Source organism: Tachypleus tridentatus, chromosome 13 (assembly GCF_004210375.1).
Source record: "Tachypleus tridentatus isolate NWPU-2018 chromosome 13, ASM421037v1, whole genome shotgun sequence".
In the NCBI taxonomy this organism is placed as follows: Eukaryota; Metazoa; Arthropoda; class Merostomata; order Xiphosura; family Limulidae; genus Tachypleus; species Tachypleus tridentatus.
This window is the reverse complement of record NC_134837.1, coordinates 211,776,158-211,797,180: the sequence shown is the minus strand read 5'-3', so window position 1 is coordinate 211,797,180 and position 21,023 is coordinate 211,776,158. Positions and strand designations below refer to the sequence as shown.

Below are 21,023 nucleotides of genomic sequence, written 5' to 3'. Positions count from 1 at the left end.
AATCCCACGACCGAAGGGGTGAGTGTGTTCGGTGACAGGAATTAGAAACCCTCATCCACAGGTTGTAAACTAAGTACCCTCACCACCATGCCAAACATCTGAATATGAGAAGAACACTTCGTAACACACAAAACATTAAACGATGTCTATATACTGATTTTCGAATCGTATAATTTCTTGAGTTCTGGTTTTGACTGTTAACCTCATATTTGGATTATATTAATTCTGAAATTTTAGGCTCTCTACTAAATAATATGATTCCGAGTGTTGCATTTCAAAAGATTAAAGAGCTAAATCCGAAACGACTCAGTTCAGTGCTTCATTCATCACTTTATATACATATAACATTTCGCATCTGCAATCTAACATAGCTAAACAATTATTTTCCCTTCAGTAATCTGACATTTCAAGTTATGTTGTTTTTGGCTCGTTGGTTTTTTATTTCATCCTGAAGCTATACATTTGGACTTCTGCCCTTTGTTCCTTGCGGGTAATAGAGCTGTGGGTTATAGAGTCGTAAATTTGCTAACTTACTGTTGGTCCACTGGGAATTACACTGAGCGTCCATCATTCCATAATCCTGCTGAATTCTGCTGTTACGAATTTAACCCACTTTTTGAGGTAAATGTCTCATAGGCCACTACGGCCTCATTAACGTCTTGCTTCTCAAAAATGTGCTTGTTTGCTGTAGAAATTTTGATAGAGCTATTATACACTGGCTATCTACACATCTATTTGTAAATTTTAAATTATTAGACTTAAGTGGAGGTAAATATTCTATTCTGAGTAGGATTTGATCATGCACGGGGCGTGAACCATGAACACTACAACTCACAATAGAGGCTTACCTGGACCTGAATATGTATACGTACTAAACACACATATCGTTTAAACATACTTACATGTTTATGTATACAAGGAACAGTCACTTGTGTCACTAGTTCCTTCGACTTATTCTCCAGTTTCAAGAGTAAACACCACTGCTATTTAGAAGCAAAGTTAGGAAGTATCCAGTAAACACTGGATAAATTACTGGCAGTAAAGTTGACTGTGATATAGCGAAAGTTTTAATTGAATTCTGCTTTGATAACTTATTTTGTGATGACGAGAAACTCATTTGAAGTACAAATGTATTTTCAAGATGGCTGGTATGGGTATTAAAACTTTAATTAAAATAAAGTACAGAACAACGTTTCGACCTTCTTAGGTCATCTTCTAGTTAACAAAGAGAGTTTTTTCTGTACTTTATTTTAATTAAAGTGTTAATACATATGTTTAATACATAATTTGTTTGTTTTAGCTACATTGGACTATTTGCTGAAAATTCCACGGGTAATCGAATCTTTTACTCTAGTGTTGTAAGTTCGTAAACTTACCACTGTCTCTCCGGCAGACAGTTTTATTATACTTGTATACATGAAGCCTCATTAAGCCTAATTTATACTCCGGTAACATTTCAAGCTGTTGAATGATTGTATGTTCAAAATAATTTAATTCAGAAAAGAAAAAAATGGCTCTATATTCTCAGAGAACCAAAGCAAAACAATTAAGCAAAGGCGTTTAATGTCTGTTCGTTAGTTTTTGTTTGTACAGGCTAATCAAATATCCATATAAGAGAGTGTCCAAACGGGTGAGTTCGCACATTTGTTTTCTGACAGTTTCACATCTTCAGGTCACATTAATCGCACATATCAGTGACAAGTTCGGGAGAAAGTCCAAGGTTTTTCAAAGAGAGGGAGTGTAAAATGGTGACCCAGTGAACACCAAACAGTCCATAGTTCCTCAAACCTTAGCTGCGATTGACACTGTGCTCCACACATCAAAACTTCCGAAATGTCGGGGGGTGGGATCATATATTGTTTGTTGATTATTTAAATGCGAGAGAAAAAAAAATTAGAGTAGACTTCCTGCCCAGCTAGAAAACAGGTTCAAAGATTCATTCCTCTCTGACAGATAATAAATCTAAAGCTCTGTTACCTCACTTCTTGTTTTTAGGCTTGGTCAAAAGTCATCCTATGAAAACAAAGTATTTTTTATCAGTTTTGAGTTGGTTTTTTGTTATATTTACGTATTTGTTCACATCACTCGAATATCTTTAAGTCACTTTAATGTGCTTCAACAAATTTTAACAGAACGACACTGCCCTCATGTAGCACAAATGTTCAAATTCTATAGGTACAGAAAGGTCAGAGCAAATATCCCCATTACTAACAAAACGAAACATAGAATAAATACAACTGCTACGTGTAAGCTTCGAACGATGAACAAAATAAGGTACATTCTATGCTAATACAAAAACCTGGTATCAGTTAGAGTTCGAAGTACAAACAAACGACTTACTTTTCTTTTATCTAGACCCACTTTAGGAAGAACTGAAGTTCATACGTATATTGACCTTCTAACACATGACCCACGTTTGAATTTTCTACCTTTGACAATCTCTGGTGTGAATATATATACAAAATTTAGTGTTTCTGTCGTGACATATCTTCGAGAAATTAAGATAAGTTTTAGCTAACGAAATAAGCAAATTTCTACATTTTGTTTATTACTTAATAAATAAAAACTTTGAACATTTACTATGCATTTCTTGTTGCAAACTTTTGACTCATTGCTCAAAGAACACCTCGGCTAACAAGTAGAAGGCAAGCAATCACAAACTTCTTTGTTTATTAAGAAAACATACGTACGAAATACAACTAAACAGCAGGTTGTCCATAATGTTGTTCGTACATGAAGCCAGAGATATATAAAGTTATTATTTCCGTTTTCTGTCTGTGGGTAATTGCTTAGCTTTCTGAGTAACTCTGAGATAGGCCCCGGCATGGTTAGGTGATCAGAGTATTCGACTCGTAATCTGAAGATCGCGGGTTCGAATCCCCATGACAACAAATATGCTCCCCCTTTCAGTCGTGTGGGCATTATAACAATACGGTCAATCCCATTATTCGTTGGTAAAAGAGTAGCCCAAGAGTTAGCAGTGGGTGGTGATAACTATCTGCCTTCCCTCTAGTCTTACACTGCTAAATTAGGGACGGTTAGCCAGATAACCCTCGTGTAGTTTGCGCTAAATTCAAATCAAACCGTCATTTCTTTCCTCATGAAACCTCATTCAATGTTGTCACGCTAATCCTTAGTCTAAAGTCCTGTCCTAAATTGTGTCGTGTTACGTCAATATACAACAAGGAATTTTGTCTCTTTTTTTTCTTCTTCAATATTCCAACCGGTTATGATGATGTAACCGTGAGGTGATATGGAAAATAAAATGTTTACATGATTTAGAAAAGAAACACAAAAAACATGCATGTCAAGCTCTCGTCAGCTCAATACACCTTCATAAACTGCAGTAAATAATTCATCTCAATACGTGACGTTCTTAGCGTTTCATTTCTGAAACCAGAAAAAACGTAATTTCTATGAATCACAAATACCGTATTGTCTCTAATTAACGCCCCTCTTTAATTATCGTACCCTCCTGTTTTTTTATAAAGCTTACCTTGTGTGACAGTAGTAATAATCCATAATTTGATGTTCTACAGAAAACCAACCCTATTACTGTAGTTTTAACAGCAATGATAATCCAACTTTTGATATTCTACTGTAATCCACTCTGTTACTGTAATTTTAAGAGCAATAATAATCCAATAAATAATCCACTTTTAATGCAGCAATTCTTATGTGAGAAAAGGAAAGAAAAAAAAGGAAAAGAAACACGTGCACACAGTTATTATTATAGAAATCGACGAATCACATACCAAAAAATACAATCCGGGACTGCGCAGTGCTATTATTAACGTCGCTTTTGCAGTTTACAACGTCCCTTGTTATAAGTGAATTAGAGGCAATAAGGTATCTTTGTTGTCGCCGTGTTCTTTCTTTTTTATTACAAAACTCTTTGTTTACTCTGGTGAAGACGTGTTTTCTGATTGGTTTTGTTTGTTTTGAATTTCGCGCAAAGCTACACGAGGGCTATCTGCGCTAGCAGTTCCTAATTTAGCAGTGTAAGACTAGAGGGACGGCAACTAGTCATTACCACTCACTTCCAACTCTTGGGCTACTCTTTTACCAACGAATAGTGGGACTGATAGTCACATTATAACGCCCCCACGGCTGAAAGGACGAGCATGTTTGGTGTGGCGGGAATTCGAGCCCGTGATCCTCATAGTCGAGTGCCTTAACCACCTGGCCATGCCGGGTCACGTTTTCATGTGGAAAGCATTATGCTCTATCAGTACATAATTTTAATAGGATAGTTCAGAGGACAAGGAGCTAGTCGATGGAACACACACCGCTAGTTTTTGCACACTGTTAACTGAGTATTGAGACAACTTGTCAATACTTTTAACGCATATTTGTCACCAAGAACAGAGTGCAACTGAGCAGCAACGGGACGCAAACTTCCGATCCTCGAAATTGCAGTCCGGGATGCTTTACGATTTCTTCATGCTAACCCATAGCAAAAAAAGGAAGTAGAAGTCTTAAGGTCTTCTTTGTCTTAGCTTAAATATTTCGATAAAATGGGACCCCGCACGACCAGATGATAAGGGTAGCTCGACTAGCAATCTGAGGGTCGCAGATTCGAATACCCGTCACACCAAACATGCTCACCCTTTTAGCCTTGATGGTGTTATAAAATTACAGTCAATCCCACTATTGGTTGGTAAAAGGGTAGCCCAGAAGTTGGCGATGGGTGGTGATAACTATCTGCCTTCCCTCTAGTCATACGCTGCTAAATTAAGGACGACTAGCGTAGATTGCTCTCGTGTTGCTTTGCGCAAATTGAAAGACAAACAAATCAATTAATTTTTTAAGAATATTAATATAAACAACTAATAAACGCTAACGATTTACACTTCAGAATTAAATTCTGAAGGTCACGAAACTTATATTTACGTGAGTACGATGATAAGAAAGGGATCCTGAGTTTTCAATCTATTTGGTACCTGCTACGCACGTAGGCTAAATGACTGGAGCAAAGACCTCTGGTGTCAGTTACTTTGAACTACTGACTTGAAAGAAGACAACCAGATAGCAACACCTACCATGAAAACGACTTGGTCTTGCTTTTAAAACCGAAAACACGATTGTCTCGAACTTTTAGAACCTTTGATCTACAGCCCGAAACGCTTGATTGTAATAATAAAGTCATTACAAAATACAAATACCTCGTCAGAAATTAAGTCGAAGACCTGTTTCTCTGGTTTATTTCTCTTTCCTTCCCACCCTTTTTAACAATGTTACCGGCGTTTATTTTTTTATTGTTGTTTCTTTTTTACAGTAATGACGGTTAACAGTCACTGTTCTCATAGAAATGGAAGAAAGTTAAACTTTCTTTTGTCGGTAAGTTCCAGTTTCGGTTTGCTATACGATGTGATGTAACAGACTTATTGAATATTAACCTTGAGGTTGCTTAACAAGCATTCCACACGATCAACATTTCGAGTTCAAATTTTCGTTTCTACTGGCGGCTCGTTTGTTCGTTTAATTTCGCACAAACCGATTCGAAGATTGTCTGCGCCAACCGTTCCTAATTTGTAAAATGTTATACCAGACAGAAGAAGAGCAGCTGGTGGACACCACTCACCGCCAAATCTTGGGCTGGTTTTTACCAGCAAATAGCGGGATCGAATATTACATTAAAATACATCCAGGGATGACAAGAAATGAGCATGTTCGGCGACGGTAATCGAATACCCTAACTACAAGGCCCCTCCCGTTCGTTACCTCTTCCCGTAGCAGTATAGCGTTTTAAAGTATCGTGCAAGACCAGAAATCCCACGCATCCAAGTTGTTTGTTTGTTACTGTTATAATTAATGATTCGTACATATGAATTCAGAAAGCACTGTTTCACCATTTACCTACTCAAGGAACAAGAGAGAGATGGAAAGTCACATGCTGAAATATGGCTGCATTCGGAACGTATCAAATAATGTATGAACAAGTAGAGATTTCAGGGGTTATATCAAAAGAAATCACCTTCAGTTTTTCAAAGGTGGTTAGAGCTCCTTACTCGCAATCTGAGGGTCGTGGGTTTGAGTCCCCGTCACACTAAACATACTCGGCCTTTCATCCGTGGGGGTGTTATAATGTGACGGTCAATCCCACTATTCTTTTGTAAAAAAAGTAGTCCAAGAGTTGGCGGTGGGTGGTAATGACTAGCTGCCTTCCTTCTAGTCTTACACTGCTAAATTAGGGACGGCTAGCGCAGATATCCCTCTTATAGCTGTACTTAAAATTCAAAATATAGGAAAAACTATACTTATTAGAATTTTGATAATGAAAACTTAGAAACTTGCGAACACAGTACAGATTGTCAAACAGAAACAAATAAATCAGAATTGTCGAGTAACCTTTCCCCCTCCAAATGAATATGCTACTGAATAATACTCGTCTTTTAGACGGTATGTTAATTAATGTCTGTGTCTACGGAATTACAGACTTGGATCATGCCGTGAAGTATAAAGTAGAAAAAAAAATCAGTCCAACATATTTTTTTTGGAATCTTCACGAAAGGTATCAGTAAACGATGGACCAACGAGAATAGAAAACTCGACACAGATGTTGTTGGTTATCACGTGATCACATTTAGCGTTCGGCTGCAGTGAGAAACGACCAATCAGCCAACAGGTTTCACGGTTGGATGAAAATACTTCTAATTTAGGGCTAGTCTTGTATCTTGCTTAGTAGATAATACAGAGATCCTGGGAACGAGAGTGTGTGACGTCACTTGGGTTATTTCACTCTTGGGAACACTTTTTTTTTTTTTTACATAGCCCACAACGTTCTATTGACTTATTTAAAACTAAGAACTTCGGGAAACCTCAGCTCATTTGCTCCTTACTGCCTAATTGAAACTTTCCATCATTTAGTTTTTAATTGAAACACTAGAAATTTAGGTTTTCTCTCGTCCACACGGCAAGTTTAGTCTACAATTGGCTAATATCATTTTCTCGCTTGTTTCAAATTACTTAAGAAAGTAGAATTTCCTAAAAGTCGCAACCAATCAATAGCAGTATTTTGAATAGGAATAATTAATTTCTAGAAGGAAGAAAATGTGTTGATGGATTTTTTAATTAGCTAGCACTGGGTAAAGTACAAAGAGGATTTTCGTTTTTATACTGGAAGTTTTGAACTTCATTCATCTCCATGTAGAGAACATTTACAATCTTTATTGATACCGGTATAGAAAAAATTTAATCTTTTTTTTCCACGTAATCGTACACAATGTCTGTGCAATATAAAAATTCGGACGGCGATGGCGAACTGGGATTTGGGATTATCACGAAGTTTCTTCCGAATTCAGGAGAATCTGAGCCACTTTTGGCAAGTCGATCCTTCGAAAGGATTCAAAATGATCTCAACAAGAACCAACTTGGAGTGAAATTCTTACCAGCGGCACCTGTTGAGAAAAAAGGTAAAAAAGTTATAAAAATGTAAGACAGATATGTTTTTGTTTTATAATAAAACATTTAAACACGAATCGTTTGGGGTATAACTTAACGGGGATATTTACTGTTAGTATACATTTTTTTCAACCAATTTTATTTTGAACTGGGTAATGTAGATAAAACTGGGGGTATTAATCAAGTTGAAGTTATGTAATGTATGGTTATGAAATAACACTACGTAACAAAATTTTTCCTTTTTCTTGTTCCTGAGCAGAAAGTGTTATTTCCCAATTGCTTATGTCTAAAGTAACTGGAGAAGACCTATTTTTCTCTTCAAACTTTGCTTTCGTGACCTGGGAGCGTATAACGAAAACATGATGGGGCACTATATATGAGGGCTGATACGTGAAAGTGATTTACCTTACACTCGTAAATCTTGAAAACCTACTCACTTCTAAACATTTTTGTTCATTTTCTTATAGCTTTAATTTAAATACATATAAATCGTGATTCATATGTTGTTTTATTCAGACTTTATGTGAATGAAAATGGGCAATTTTGCCCGTTTTTATACAGAAAATAGACGAATTTTTAAATTTCATTATCCAGGTCACAAAAGCAAAGTTTCAAGGGAACAATGGCCATTTTCTGTACTTTTACAACATAAACAATTAAAAAATAACACATACTATCCAGGAACAAAATTTGTGTTACATAGTGTTATTCTTTATGTGAACAAAGTGTATATTTCTTCTGAATAAATCTCGGTACCGAAATGCTCAAACTATTAATTAATAAATTAATTAATTCTCTCATTTAAAAACCAGTAAGCTCTATTTTATTTTTAGATCTTACCAATGTATCGTAAAAATACATTTAGTTTTAACACGAAAACAAAACGTGTATTGTTGTTTGTAATTAAGTACAAAGCTATACAATGGGCTATCTGTGCTCTGCCCACGAAAAGTATCGAAACCCTGATTTTAGCGTTGTAATTCCGCAGACATACCGCTGAGCCACTGGGAGGCGAAAAACGTATCCATCACACACACACACACATATATATATACATATGTATAAAGTTTGGATAATAAAAGTTTACAAACGAGACATTTTATTATACTGACTCAAAAAATTCATTATTCCTTTAAAAAACAAAAGTCATGCTTTGATAACACTCGAAATTACGATATAGTACGATTCACTACAATTATGGATAATATTTAATGTTATGTGTAACAATCTTTTTTAGGAAGTAGCTGGTATGGATCAGCTCTCGTCGTCGTGAATGTAGCTTTAGGAGCAGGCCTACTCAACTTTCCACAAGCTTACGGCCGTGCAGGTGGCATTGTTATCGCTATTTCAGTACAAGCAGTGAGTTTTTAAATTTTTCTTTTTCACCTTCGTGATTACGAAATGTGAAACGATGAGGTGTGATTTCCGTTTCTTGTCTTACGTGAAAAGCGCGTTTATTTTGAAAAGTTTGGAAATTTACCGTTTTGAAAACAACATTCAGATTTAATTTGTAGTTAATCAGATAATTTTGTATTCGAATATAAGCAACAAAAGTTATTGATCCTCAGTCCTTGTTTTCAGTCGGTATTTGTAATTCAAGTTATTTATCTATTATTAAGTTATTTGAACAACCCATCTAGGTTTAGAAGTTAATTTTACAATTTAAACTTATACATATAAAGAAGTCTTGTTATTTGCTTAGTTGAAGTCTATTGATTTCCAGAAACCTGTAGCGCCTCATATAAGTGAAAAAAAACAACAAAAAAAACATTTATGAAATACTATCAGATGGCGCGTTGGATGTTATCTCGATTTGCAATAAAATTAGTTTAAATTGTAATCTTTTAATTTTGTAACTACAGTGATAGAATAATAAATATTGTATCACCCAAATGTTTTTACACTATTCTTGACTCCTGTATTTTTTACGAGATTGTGCATCGTGAAAATATTAAAACTAGTGTAAAACGGTTATGAAGTAAAATGACTCGTATTTCAATCATCCAAATGCGTCCATGCATTTTTACTAACAAACAAACGAGGACAAACTCGTTACAGCTCATATACGTGGGAAATTCGAAAGTATTCTCTAAGTAACAAAACCTAGACTTAGTAATAACGTCACTAAACTAATGTAATTGACAAAAGGTGGTCACAGTCTGTTTCTTGTTTTAATATTTTTTGTGTCTTCTCCGATCTTGTTAACTGTTTGATATAACCGTGGTAGAGAGTGCATGAGGGACTGAATGTAGACAGGGGCGTGTTCGTGATGCCGCACGTGGATTAGGACTTAATTCAGTCCCAAAGTGCTTCTTAGTTTATTCTTTTGCACTCTTTGTTGGGTTTGAGGCCTGGGCTGTTGTCTGGCTATCATGGTGTCTCGATCCTCTCGTTTCAAATATAGTCCTTCATCAGTAACAATGAAATAAAACTAAAGATGTCTTTTTCAGTACAATTAAAGTGAATTTCCCTCTTGATTTCACGCCTACTGCATAGAGTGCATGAATATTACTAACATTTTTAGCCTTATAACAGAGAGCAGAGTCATCCGGGAGTTCAGTTCCACCGAAGTGATTCCGAATTGTTGACCTTAACGGAGGCTCAAAATTCTCGATGTACTTATTGATATTTATTGTGTCTTTCACAAAAGGCAGGCGTCCCTCACCCTAGTCAGAGATACATTTCCATATCACAGTTGCACTTAAACATGCAGAACGAAACTATTTTTCACATATACATCCTACAAAGTGCTTCCCGTCACACTAGTGCAGGTTAAACATTGATTTGTCTGAGAAGATTACTTTGCTCCGTATTATTTCATTATTATAGTCAGCATGCTCTTAGGCCTTATTTTTCTCATCTTGTTGGCGAAGAATGATTTCTCTCATGGTCGCCTTACTAGGAAACCGGCTGAGTACAGGCGAGGATGAGTGGATACGTGGTCATATTGACTCCTAAAGTTTCCTACTATGCTGTTTCAATATCTGTGGATGACGGTGGAGAATACATCAGAAGCGGGTGTGTCAGAACACGATATCCAACTGCTGTGAAAGCTTTCTTTCTAACCCCTTCCCTTCCACCACTTAACACAACCAGTCTCTCTACATCTGCATCCATCAGCTCACAGAATAGTTAGATTCAATTATTCTAATATTCTGCCTTGTCCAAAGTCCTTCTTTGCTCAAAAAAACAATGACTGCTTTTGTCCGTGGAGTTAACTCGCAACCCTTAGTTAGCCATGGTGGCATCACACACACGTTCTGCAGATAGGCCTCTAATCTGACTCTCAATAAGAACCATTATTTATAGCCAAAATACTGAAGGTGCAATACTCAGCCTATAAAGCTGCTGATACAATAATTAGGTAGTATTGCATCATACATAAAACATATTTGCAACTACATGCATTATGGCCTTAAAATGGCCGATGATTTCGAAGAAAAGTGTAACAAAAATGGTGATGCAATACATTTTTTCACCACTGTAAGAGTTTTCAAAACATAGAAGCTGGTTAAATGTGATATATAAATCATTTTTCGCTCAACACCAATAGATTAATAGTACGAAAAAATGATTATGTTGGGAATTAAAAGGAGACTATAATTTTAGGAACAAATAGTGTTTGAAATGTTTGTTCATCTGAACAATGCCCTATGGACACAACTCGCTAACATTCAGGCCAGAGACCTTTATAGTTCAGGACTAGATGTTCAATACTTTGCACTGTAAATTATAGGGAAAACAATTAGTCAACATCACTTACCGCTTGAAGTAGGTAATGCCAAATGAATAGCAGTATTGATTTCTTTTACTCTTATTACACAGCCATAGCTGAAAGTACAAAGCGTGCTTGGTAACATCAAGTCTCGAACCCAGATCTCTCCTTGTTTGAAGCCACACCGAGGCTAAACAAAGTTTGGGATAATCTTCGATGTAGCATCCGTTTGGTGTGTTCTATAATACACCCAAAGGCGCTCGAATAATAACTTTTAAATTTTAAATGCAGGCACTCGGATTTACACATCCATGCAAAGTAACTTTGTTAAATTTTATATTATTGGTTTGGTTTGAATTTCGCGCAAAGCGACACAAGGGATATCTCCGCTAACCGTTTCTAATTTAGCAGTTTAAGACTAGAGAGAAGGCAGCTAGTCATCACCACTTACCGCCAATTCTTGAGCTATTCTTTTACCAACGAATAATAGGCTTGACCGTCACCTTATAACGCCCCCATGGTTGAAAGGGCGAGCATGTTTGGTGTGACAGGGATTCGAACCCGCGCCCCTCAGATTACGAGTCAAGTGTCTTATCCATCTGGCCGTACAGGGCCCATTTATATTATTATCTTATAAATAGGATTTAAGAGGATACTCTGATACAGTTGTTATTAGTAGAGTCATCAACGTCGTATCTCTACGTGTCACTGTCTTTTTCTAACCGTATTTGTAATTTATTACTGGGCCATCAATGTGGAGTCTTTACATGTCACTGTCTTTTTCTAACCATGTTTGTAATTTATTACTAGGGCCATCAATGTGGAGTCTTCACGTGTCACTGTCTTTTTCTAACCATGTTTGTAATTTATTACTAGGGCCATCAATGTGGAGTCTTCATGTGTCACTGTCTTTTTCTAACCATGCTTGTAATTTATTACTTGAGCCATCAATGTGGAGTCTTCACATGTCACTGTCTTTAGTAATAACGTTAGTAATTTATCAGTATAGCTATCAACGTGCTATTTTCGCGTGTCGCTTTGTCTTTTCTAATTGCGCTCATAGTTTGTTAGTGGGGTTATGAATACTGGATAAACAAACAATACGTGACAGTAATGATTATAAAGTAACAAGTTACAACATAGAGAAGCACTTTGGAGTCCAAGCTGAAGAAAACAAATTATACTCGATTTTTTTTTTCTCTCTCTATCTTCAGGTTCTGGTTGCGTTCGTGATAACAGCTTTACTGACTATGGCCTATTGTTCTGACGTCATGGGAAGTTGCACGTATCAAGAGGTGGTCCGAAGTATCTATGGAGAACAAATAAGAAGGGTGTGTGCTGTCTGTATCACCCTGTTCATGTTCGGATCCTCCATCACGTACCTCATCATCATAGGAGATCAGTTTGATACGGGTAACGTATGCAACTTTCTCTATACAGAAACTAATAGAACGTTTTGCGATCCCACTGGATCGTTGTTGTCTGTCCACTTGGAAGGAAAAACTTCATCATTTTCTGTAAGATTTCTTTTAATTTTAATAACGGATCTTGTAAAAGTTTGACGATTAGTTGTATATATTATACGTACGTTGCTATTTTGAGATTCAATTAAAGAAATAATTTTTAATAAAAAGTAATTATTTCAGTTCTGTACTCCCTCTATGGAAAGGAGTTCTGTCACAGCTGGTACATGAGACGAGAGCTTACAACAACTATCAGCACAGTCTGTATTATTTTACCTCTTAGTTTCCCTAAAAGAATAGACTTCCTCAAATATACCAGGTAGATACACGAATTGTTTATATTATAAAGTTAAGTTCATGTCTCATAAACGTACAATTAGTTTAAATCTGCCTTTCATGTTGAGAGTTCATTGTCTACTTTCATACAGTTATGATATTAATGTTCATCTTGTAAGTTTTCTATAAAAGTAATATTGAAATGTGTAGATATCAATAAACTTATAATATGGAATATTCTTAGAATCATATGTGTTTGTTTTTCACGACCTAGAGATATTTATATAACATAGTATATTAATGTTCAACAGTCAAGTGAAAGAAGCTCAAAATGGAGAACTACATTAAAAACACAATTACACCATGTATGTCTGTTACATTCTTACAGTGTTGTTGTTGTTACATTTACACCATGTATGTCTGTTACATTCTTACAGTGTTGTTGTTGTTACATTTACACCATGTATATCTATCACATTCTTATAGTGTTGTTGTTGTTACATTTACACCATGTATATCTATCACATTCTTATAGTGTTGTTGTTGTTACATTTACACCATGTATATCTATCACATTCTTATAGTGTTGTTGTTGTTACATTTACACCATGTATATCTATCACATTCTTATAGTGTTGTTGTTGTTACATTTACACCATGTATATCTATCACATTCTTACAGTGTTGTTGTTGTTAAATTTACACCATGTATATCTATCACATTCTTACAGTGTTGTTGTTGTTAACTTTACACCATGTATATCTATCACATTCTTATAGTGTTGTTGTTGTTACATTTACACCATGTATATCTATCACATTCTTATAGTGTTGTTGTTGTTACATTTACACCATGTATATCTATCACATTCTTACAGTGTTGTTGTTGTTAAATTTACACCATGTATATCTATCACATTCTTACAGTGTTGTTGTTGTTAAATTTACACCATGTATATCTATCACATTCTTATAGTGTTGTTGTTGTTACATTTACACCATGTATATCTATCACATTCTTACAGTGTTGTTGTTGTTACATTTATACCATGTATATCTATCACATTCTTATAGTGTTGTTGTTGTTACATTTACACCATGTATATCTATCACATTCTTATAGTGTTGTTGTTGTTACAATTACACTATGTATATCTATCCTATTCTTACGGTGTTATTGTTGTTGTTTTAAAACGAAATTTAACAATAATTTTATTAAGGAACGATCAAATCGATTTTTCTTTAAGGAAACATTGGGCTTTATTAAAGTTTAGAAAACAAACTAACAAATATTTTTTGTTAAATTAACAGCAAAAGAAGACATATTTGTTTGTGCTTAGAACACATAATACGACCTTTGTGCCTTGCATTTATTTTATCTTTTCATAGTGAGACATACCTCTCGACCTTTTATCTTTGTTTCTCTTCCAGTTCGTTTGGCGTCGTAGCACTTTTCTATGTGGTTTTCCTCATCATATATGAGTATTTCGAAGGGAATTACACCCCAGGCCCAGTGAAAACTAGTCCTACAGTATGGACTGATGTGTTTCAAGTGGTGCCTACCATTTGCTTCGGTTACCAGGTACGATGCTCGCTATATGACAGACTTGAGTTTAACATCTAATCACTCAGAAGGGTAAAATCAGTTCTACAGATGTACTCTCTTTATCATATTTCATCACTAACTTTAATTATCTACGTCAAAAGTGGTTGAAAAGATAGCATATAAAGTAATATCAATTGATGGAAACTTTGAACACCCATATTTTTGTACATTTCTGTATTACTCACTAGAAGTCTACGACTTCGTGAGCGTTATACGTTTTTTTATTGTTAAGTAATTAACCCTTTACTCACTAAAACGTTGTGTTATCATGTTTTTTCTACATCACTATATTTTTATACTACTCAATATAATTGCACGAATGATGTTTATGTACCTCTATGTTGTAAAATAAATTGTTACTTATTAGAATGGTCCGACATGGCCAGGTAGTTAAGGTACTCGACTCGTAATCTGAGGGTCGCAGGTTCGAATCCTCGTCGCACCAAACATGCTCGCTTTTTCAGCCGTGGGGGCGTTATAATGTTTCGGTCAATCCCACTATTCGTTCATAAAAGAGTAGCCTAAGAGTTCGCGGCGGGTGGTGATGACTTGCTGCCTTCCCTTCAGTCTTACATTGCTAAATTAGGGAGGGCTAGCGCAGATAGCACCTCGAGTAGCTTTGCGCGAGATTCAAAACAAAACAAACGAACTGCCAGTGGGCACTGACGTTTGAAAGTGTGTGTGTGTGTTGTTTTTCTTATAGCACATCGAGCTGTCTGCTGAGTCCACCAAGGGGAATCGAACCCATGATTGTCGTAAAAGTAAACCATTCTAGAATCTACAACATTTGTACTTGGATTTGAAAAAAAAAAATCGTATACGTTACATCATTTCTTGAGGGACATTTAATTTCATCTGTTAAATCATACACTACAACTGTTAATCAGACTTGCAAAAACGTTTCAAGAATTTGAATAAAAATCACAAAATCTTTTTTTACACGTATGGAAATGAAAAAAAAATCGAAAATCTCGATAGGTAAATTATATATACGGTATGTTTTAATATTCATCTTGTTTTATATTCTTCTAGTGCCACGTCAGCAGCGTTCCTGTATATTCCTGTTTAGCTGACAGGAGAGTCACCAATTTTCTTCGTACCGTCCTCGTGGCCATCAGCTTATGCATGTTCACTTACTCAGTGGCTGCAACAGCCGGCTACTTGACCTTTGGTGCTCACGTGACGAGTGACATTTTAGAATCCTACGATGCCAAAGATACAGTGGTCATGATAGGGTTAGCGGCTTTAGGAGCCAAAATGTATACTACCTATCCCATCGTACTGTTCTGTGGAAGGTAAGAAGATTTTCGAAAACAGTCGTTGTTATGGTTCGTGGACAAAACTATTTTATCACCAAAGTGTGGATTCTAAGTGCATTTCATTAGTGTATTATCATTATATACTAATTATTTGTTAGTTTTATATCCTACGTTCGATTGGAGGACTTCATAAAATTGGAATATTCTGCTTCCACCCTTGGCATTCTTCTTAATAAGCATTGTAAACTATCCACTGAGCCGTCGTGAGGAGCCGGCATGGCCAGGTAGTTAGGGCGCTTGGCTCGCAATCTGAGGGTCACAGGTTCGAATCCCTGTCACGCTCAAAATGCTCGTTCTTTCAGCCGTGGGAACGTTATAATATGGCGGTTAATCTCACTATTCATTGGTAGAAGAGTAGCCCAAAGTTGACGGTGGGTGGTGATGACTAACTGTCTTCCCTTTAGTCTTACACTGCTAACATAGAGACGACTGGAGCAGACAGCGCAAAACTCGAGATTAATTACTGAGAAAACTTATATATTTTAAGCCACACATCCGTATCTTTTGCTATAATAAATATTCAAACTCAGGCCAATCAAGGAATATCATAACAGTTGCTTATTGGCCTGGTGAATTAAAAGATACTCAATGGTGCTGGCAATGTTGGTATGAATAATATAATTCGTGTAGGTCAGGTAGTTAAGGTACTCGAATTGTAATCTGAGGGTCGCGGGTTCGAATCCCCGTCGCACCAAATATGTTCGCCCTTTCAACCGCTGGGGCGTTATAATGTGACAGTCAATGCCACTATTTGTTGGTAAAAGAGTAGCCCAAGGGTGGCGGTGGGTAATGATGACTAGCTACCTACCCTCTAGTCTTACATTGCTAAATTAGGGACGGTTAGCACAGATAGCCCTTGTGTAGCTTTGCGCGAAATTCAAAACAAACCAAACCAATCGGTTAGGCCCCAATGAAATTTACTTCTATAACTGATCAAAATTTGAAGGATTTCTCTTCTTCAATATTGAAACGAATTCCGGCTTTTGGCAGCTAGAAACGTAGAAGAAATTTGTTTAGTCGCGGAGTAAACATTTGTAAAAGATAAATTATGTATTTGCACACACGTTTACGTTGATTTTTTAAACGTATTTTATTTTTAGATCTAATGCGTTTTTATTAACATAAATGTTACAGAACAGCCATAGATGATTTGTACACTCAAGTAAGAGGAATTCCGCCAGAGGTCGCAGTGAAAAGCGAGCCTTTTAGAAGAATCGTCATTGCTTTATTCTGGTTTAGCTGTTCTTTAACTGTAGCTCTTCTAATACCTAACATTGGCGTTGTGATCGAATTCGTGGGAAGTTTGGCAGCAGTATTTATCTTTATTTTCCCAGGTAAGTTTCACTGATAAATAAAGACATTTTGTTTTTTCTTAACAACCTGTACAAAACGTAGTATTAACTGTAACTGACTTTTGAATAACTTGTCGTATATTTTGATACTTAGACGTAATGTTGTGTAACTGTAAAATAATTGTGGTTTTTGTAACCTGAGCAGGGTCTCTCAAAAATCTCTCTTATATTTAATGCGGTCAAATTGACGAAAAGGTTGAATCAACTTCATACAATGTTTCATCTGCTTTTACACTATCGGATCCATCAAGTGGGTTCTTTGTTTCACACTATCGGATCCATCAAGTGGGTTCTTTGTTTCACACTATCGGATCGATCAAGTTGGTTCTTTATTTCACACTATCGGATCCATCTAGTGGGTTCTTTGTTTTACACTACCGGATCCATCAAGGGGGTTCTTTGTTTCACACTATCGGATTGATCAAGTTGGTTCTTTATTTCACACTATCGGATCCATCTAGTGGGCTCTTTGTTTTACACTACCGAATCCATCAAGTGGGTTCTTTGTTTCACACTATCAAATCCATCTAGTGGGTTCTTTGTTTTAAATTATAAGTCATATGTACCATGTTTTAATAAAGATCGTCAGCCGTATCTAGTGTGTATTTTGTTGGAAATTATTAATAGGATATGGTGTGTTATTTGTTTTACATTGTTAAAAACATCTGTTAGTGAATAAGAAATAATGAAAGCTGTCCAGCGAGAAGGTCGACTTTCAGTAAATCAGGCTTTAATTTTCCTATATGTACTTCACAGTTTTCATATTTTATCACTTTGATCAAAACTTTTAGGTGTTTATATTTCATTTCATTAACATGTTGGAATTATCTTCTTGGTACTTTGTTAAAAATTGCACTCATCTTAACACGTGAATATCACAACCAAGTGGATTAAATCTTGGAAGTGTAGTTTATAATTATTTCAGACGAAAATAATCACAGTCGTTAGAGTTGACAGATGTTGGACGCTTGGGTTTAGATCCTCTAATGAAAATGGAGATTTTTCCAAATTCCCAATCGTAAACAGATATTAAATTCCGTATCTGAATATTGAAGAGCGTGAGATTGAAAGGCCAATATTAGAATATTAATAACAGTTAGCGATTCTTTTAAAGAAAATATTTACATTTTAAAGAATTTACCACAATGAATGGTTCGAGCTTCGTCACGACACAATGCATATGTGCTCGGAGCATTTCTTACACGGTTCGAGTATCTGTAATTAAGCTCAATGGGCTATTTGTACTGTGCCCATCACGGGTATCGAAACTCGGCTTTTAATGTTATAATCCTTCTTATTTACTGCTTAATTACAAGAGGTGAGGGAGGCAGTTGGGTGTCCTCATTATTTCGGCTCTTGAAAATGCTTAATTTCAGAAGCGCCACCTATTCATCTGACAGTTTTTACCATTTTTCTGTCGATCTGCAAAATGTATTTTCAATCGTCAGACTTCCATGAGAAGTACATTATTCAATAGCTACAACTCAGTAAATATATAAATCAGTTGCGCATGGGATAAATTAACCATTTCCTCCCCTTCTTCTTTCAGTTGAATCGAACGTTTTTTATTAAACTTGTTCACAAAAATAATAAAAGTTTAAACAAAGCTAATTCATTAGACTAAAATAAAAATAAAAAACGTGTTTTTATCACTGTTAAAGAACTTAAAGTATTTTATTAACACAATATATATATATACAGAGTGTTCGGAAAGTCACTGTGCAGTTTTGTAATCAGCATTCATTCAGTCTATTGCAAGCCAGCAACTGATAGCGGTGTTTAGAAACAAAATAAGAAGGATCCAGGCCTGTATTGATGCCAATGGGAGTCACTTTCAACATCGTCTATAATTGTCATTCATATTTAACTCCTGTATTCTGTATTGAAACATGTCTGTTTAAAAATATATAAGTGCACAGTGACTTTCCGAACACCCTGTATATACACGACTCCATATAAGTTTTTACATGACTGTTCTTCAGACAGTTGTCTCGCTTTCTCTTTGTGTGTGTGTGTTACAGTCTTTTCTTTTTTTTTCAGGCCTCTGCCTCTTAAAAGTGACCCTGAAGAAGGACCCGGGGCTTTTTTATTTCAAGAACAAGTTCCTCGTTGTCTGGTCAGTTTTCTTTCTGGCCATTGGGACGTGTATTTTCTTCTTGGTATTAATACAAGCATTGATAAAAAACATTTCTGGAAGTCATGTAGCAGGAAAACCCAACTTTTGCCAACAGTGAGCATCACTGGTTATCATCACTTATTGCCGTCTGGTTTCATATATCTTTTAGGGCTACGTGTACATACTTTCGTTTGTTACTCTTTTTTTTTTTTATCTTTCTACAGTTGTTTGCAATTAGAAAACCGAATGAATTTTTTCACTTAAAATACATTAAAGTACCAATATATCATCAAGATGGGAAGACAAATCCATTACACGTAGTTTACAAAACGAGGCTTAACTGTGTAAGCAGATGTTTTAGTTTTTACAGTGGTAGTGTTTATGTTTTATTAATAATCGCGGATTATATAATAAACTGATGGCAAGGAAATTGCACGTGAACTTCATTAGCATTTTCTAAGCACCTTTTATCGAACGTATTAATACTACAAATTGCTTATAAACTCACAGCTTTATTAGATAGAGTCAAGGACAACAAGAGTCACACAAGCAGCCTGATGAAAGTGTTATCAGTGTTAACTTTAATATTTGATATTTTTATTTGGATCACATATATATCCCACGTAGCAAATGAATGATTTCGCCCAATTTCTTAACTCGCAATCTGAGGATCGCAGGTTCGAATCCCCGTTTTACCGAACCCGCTTGCTCTTTCAGCCGTGAGGCATTATAATATTACAGCTAATCCCACTGTTCGTTGGTAAAAGAGTAGCCCAAGAGTTTGTGGTGGTGGGTGGTGATAACTAATTGCATTCCCTCTAGTCTGTCACTGTTAAATTAGGGACAGCTAGTACAGACAGCTCTCGTATGGCTTTGCCCGAAATTCAAAACAAGCAAATCGCCCAGTTTGTTTCTAACAATTCTGAGTGTTGTAGCAGAGAAAAACGTGCAAGTATTATATATGATAAACGTTATAAAATTAACACTAATTAGAAGTTTAAAACTGTTTGAAATTTTTTAAATACAAATAAATTTTAGGAGGACAAATTTACGTTTTGTCAATTATAACCGTTGAATTAATACTGAGGTAGTGGACACGATTATCCTCTGATACCAGTGTGGAAATTTTCACGTTGAACAGTTTACTATCATTTAACTATTTCATTCAATTCACATTTACAATTGGAACTTTGTAATGGTTCTCTGTGATGAATTATTTATCATAATTCCTAAGAACCAATTACATTTGTTTCCAATATCAGTCTAAATATACCCGATGGCTACTTAGGGTAGCTGTTATTATTTTTGAGGCCCAGCATGGCCAAGCGTGTTAAGGCGTGCGACTCGTAATCTGAGGGTCGCGGGTTCGTATCCCCATCGCGCCAAACATGCTCGCCCTTTCAGCCGTGGGGGCGTTATAATGTGACGGTCAATCCCACTATTCGTTGGTAAAAGAGTATCTTAAGAGTTGGCGGTGGGTGGTGATGACTAGCTGCCTTCCCTCTAGTGAGCCAACGTTATATTAGGAAAATCATAAGTAACTGCTGAACGATTACCGCAATATGATTATGCAATGCTTAAATATATCGTAAAAGAATATATTGAATATTGAATATTCAAATTAGGGACGGCTAGCACAGATAGCCCTGGAGTAGCTTTGTGCGAAATTCAAAACAAACAAACAATACTAATTTTGAGCTGATAGACTAGAGGGAAAGTAAATAAACCTCAGCACCAACGACCGTCATCTTTGTAACGCGTTCACAGTCTGA

General features: G+C 36.0%; 1 protein-coding gene and 1 long non-coding RNA gene across 8 annotated transcripts in view; one reads left to right on the top strand and one right to left on the bottom strand.

Moving 5' to 3' along the window:
- Positions 1–6,793: 6,793 nt before the first annotated feature.
- The window catches only part of LOC143239634 (uncharacterized), a 77,869-nt gene continuing 63,639 nt past the window's right edge, over positions 6,794–21,023 (bottom strand). For 4 of the 7 annotated variants that reach the window (XR_013021274.1, XR_013021273.1, XR_013021279.1 and 1 more), the window contains 2 exons: positions 14,258–14,452; positions 6,794–7,400 (listed from right to left, as the gene is read on the bottom strand). This is a non-coding gene — a long non-coding RNA (uncharacterized LOC143239634). The remainder of the gene's footprint in view (positions 7,401–14,257; positions 14,453–21,023) is intronic. The other 3 variants (XR_013021277.1, XR_013021272.1, XR_013021270.1) reach the window with 1 other exon arrangement.
- LOC143239633 (sodium-coupled neutral amino acid transporter 7-like) lies at positions 7,226–19,686 on the top strand. Its single transcript, XM_076480940.1, has 8 exons — positions 7,226–7,415; positions 8,642–8,763; positions 12,334–12,532; positions 12,766–12,901; positions 14,290–14,440; positions 15,497–15,759; positions 16,918–17,117; positions 19,176–19,686. Exons 1-8 carry the CDS (start codon positions 7,226–7,228, stop codon positions 19,367–19,369), a joined length of 1,455 nt encoding a protein of 484 aa, XP_076337055.1. The 3' UTR covers positions 19,370–19,686.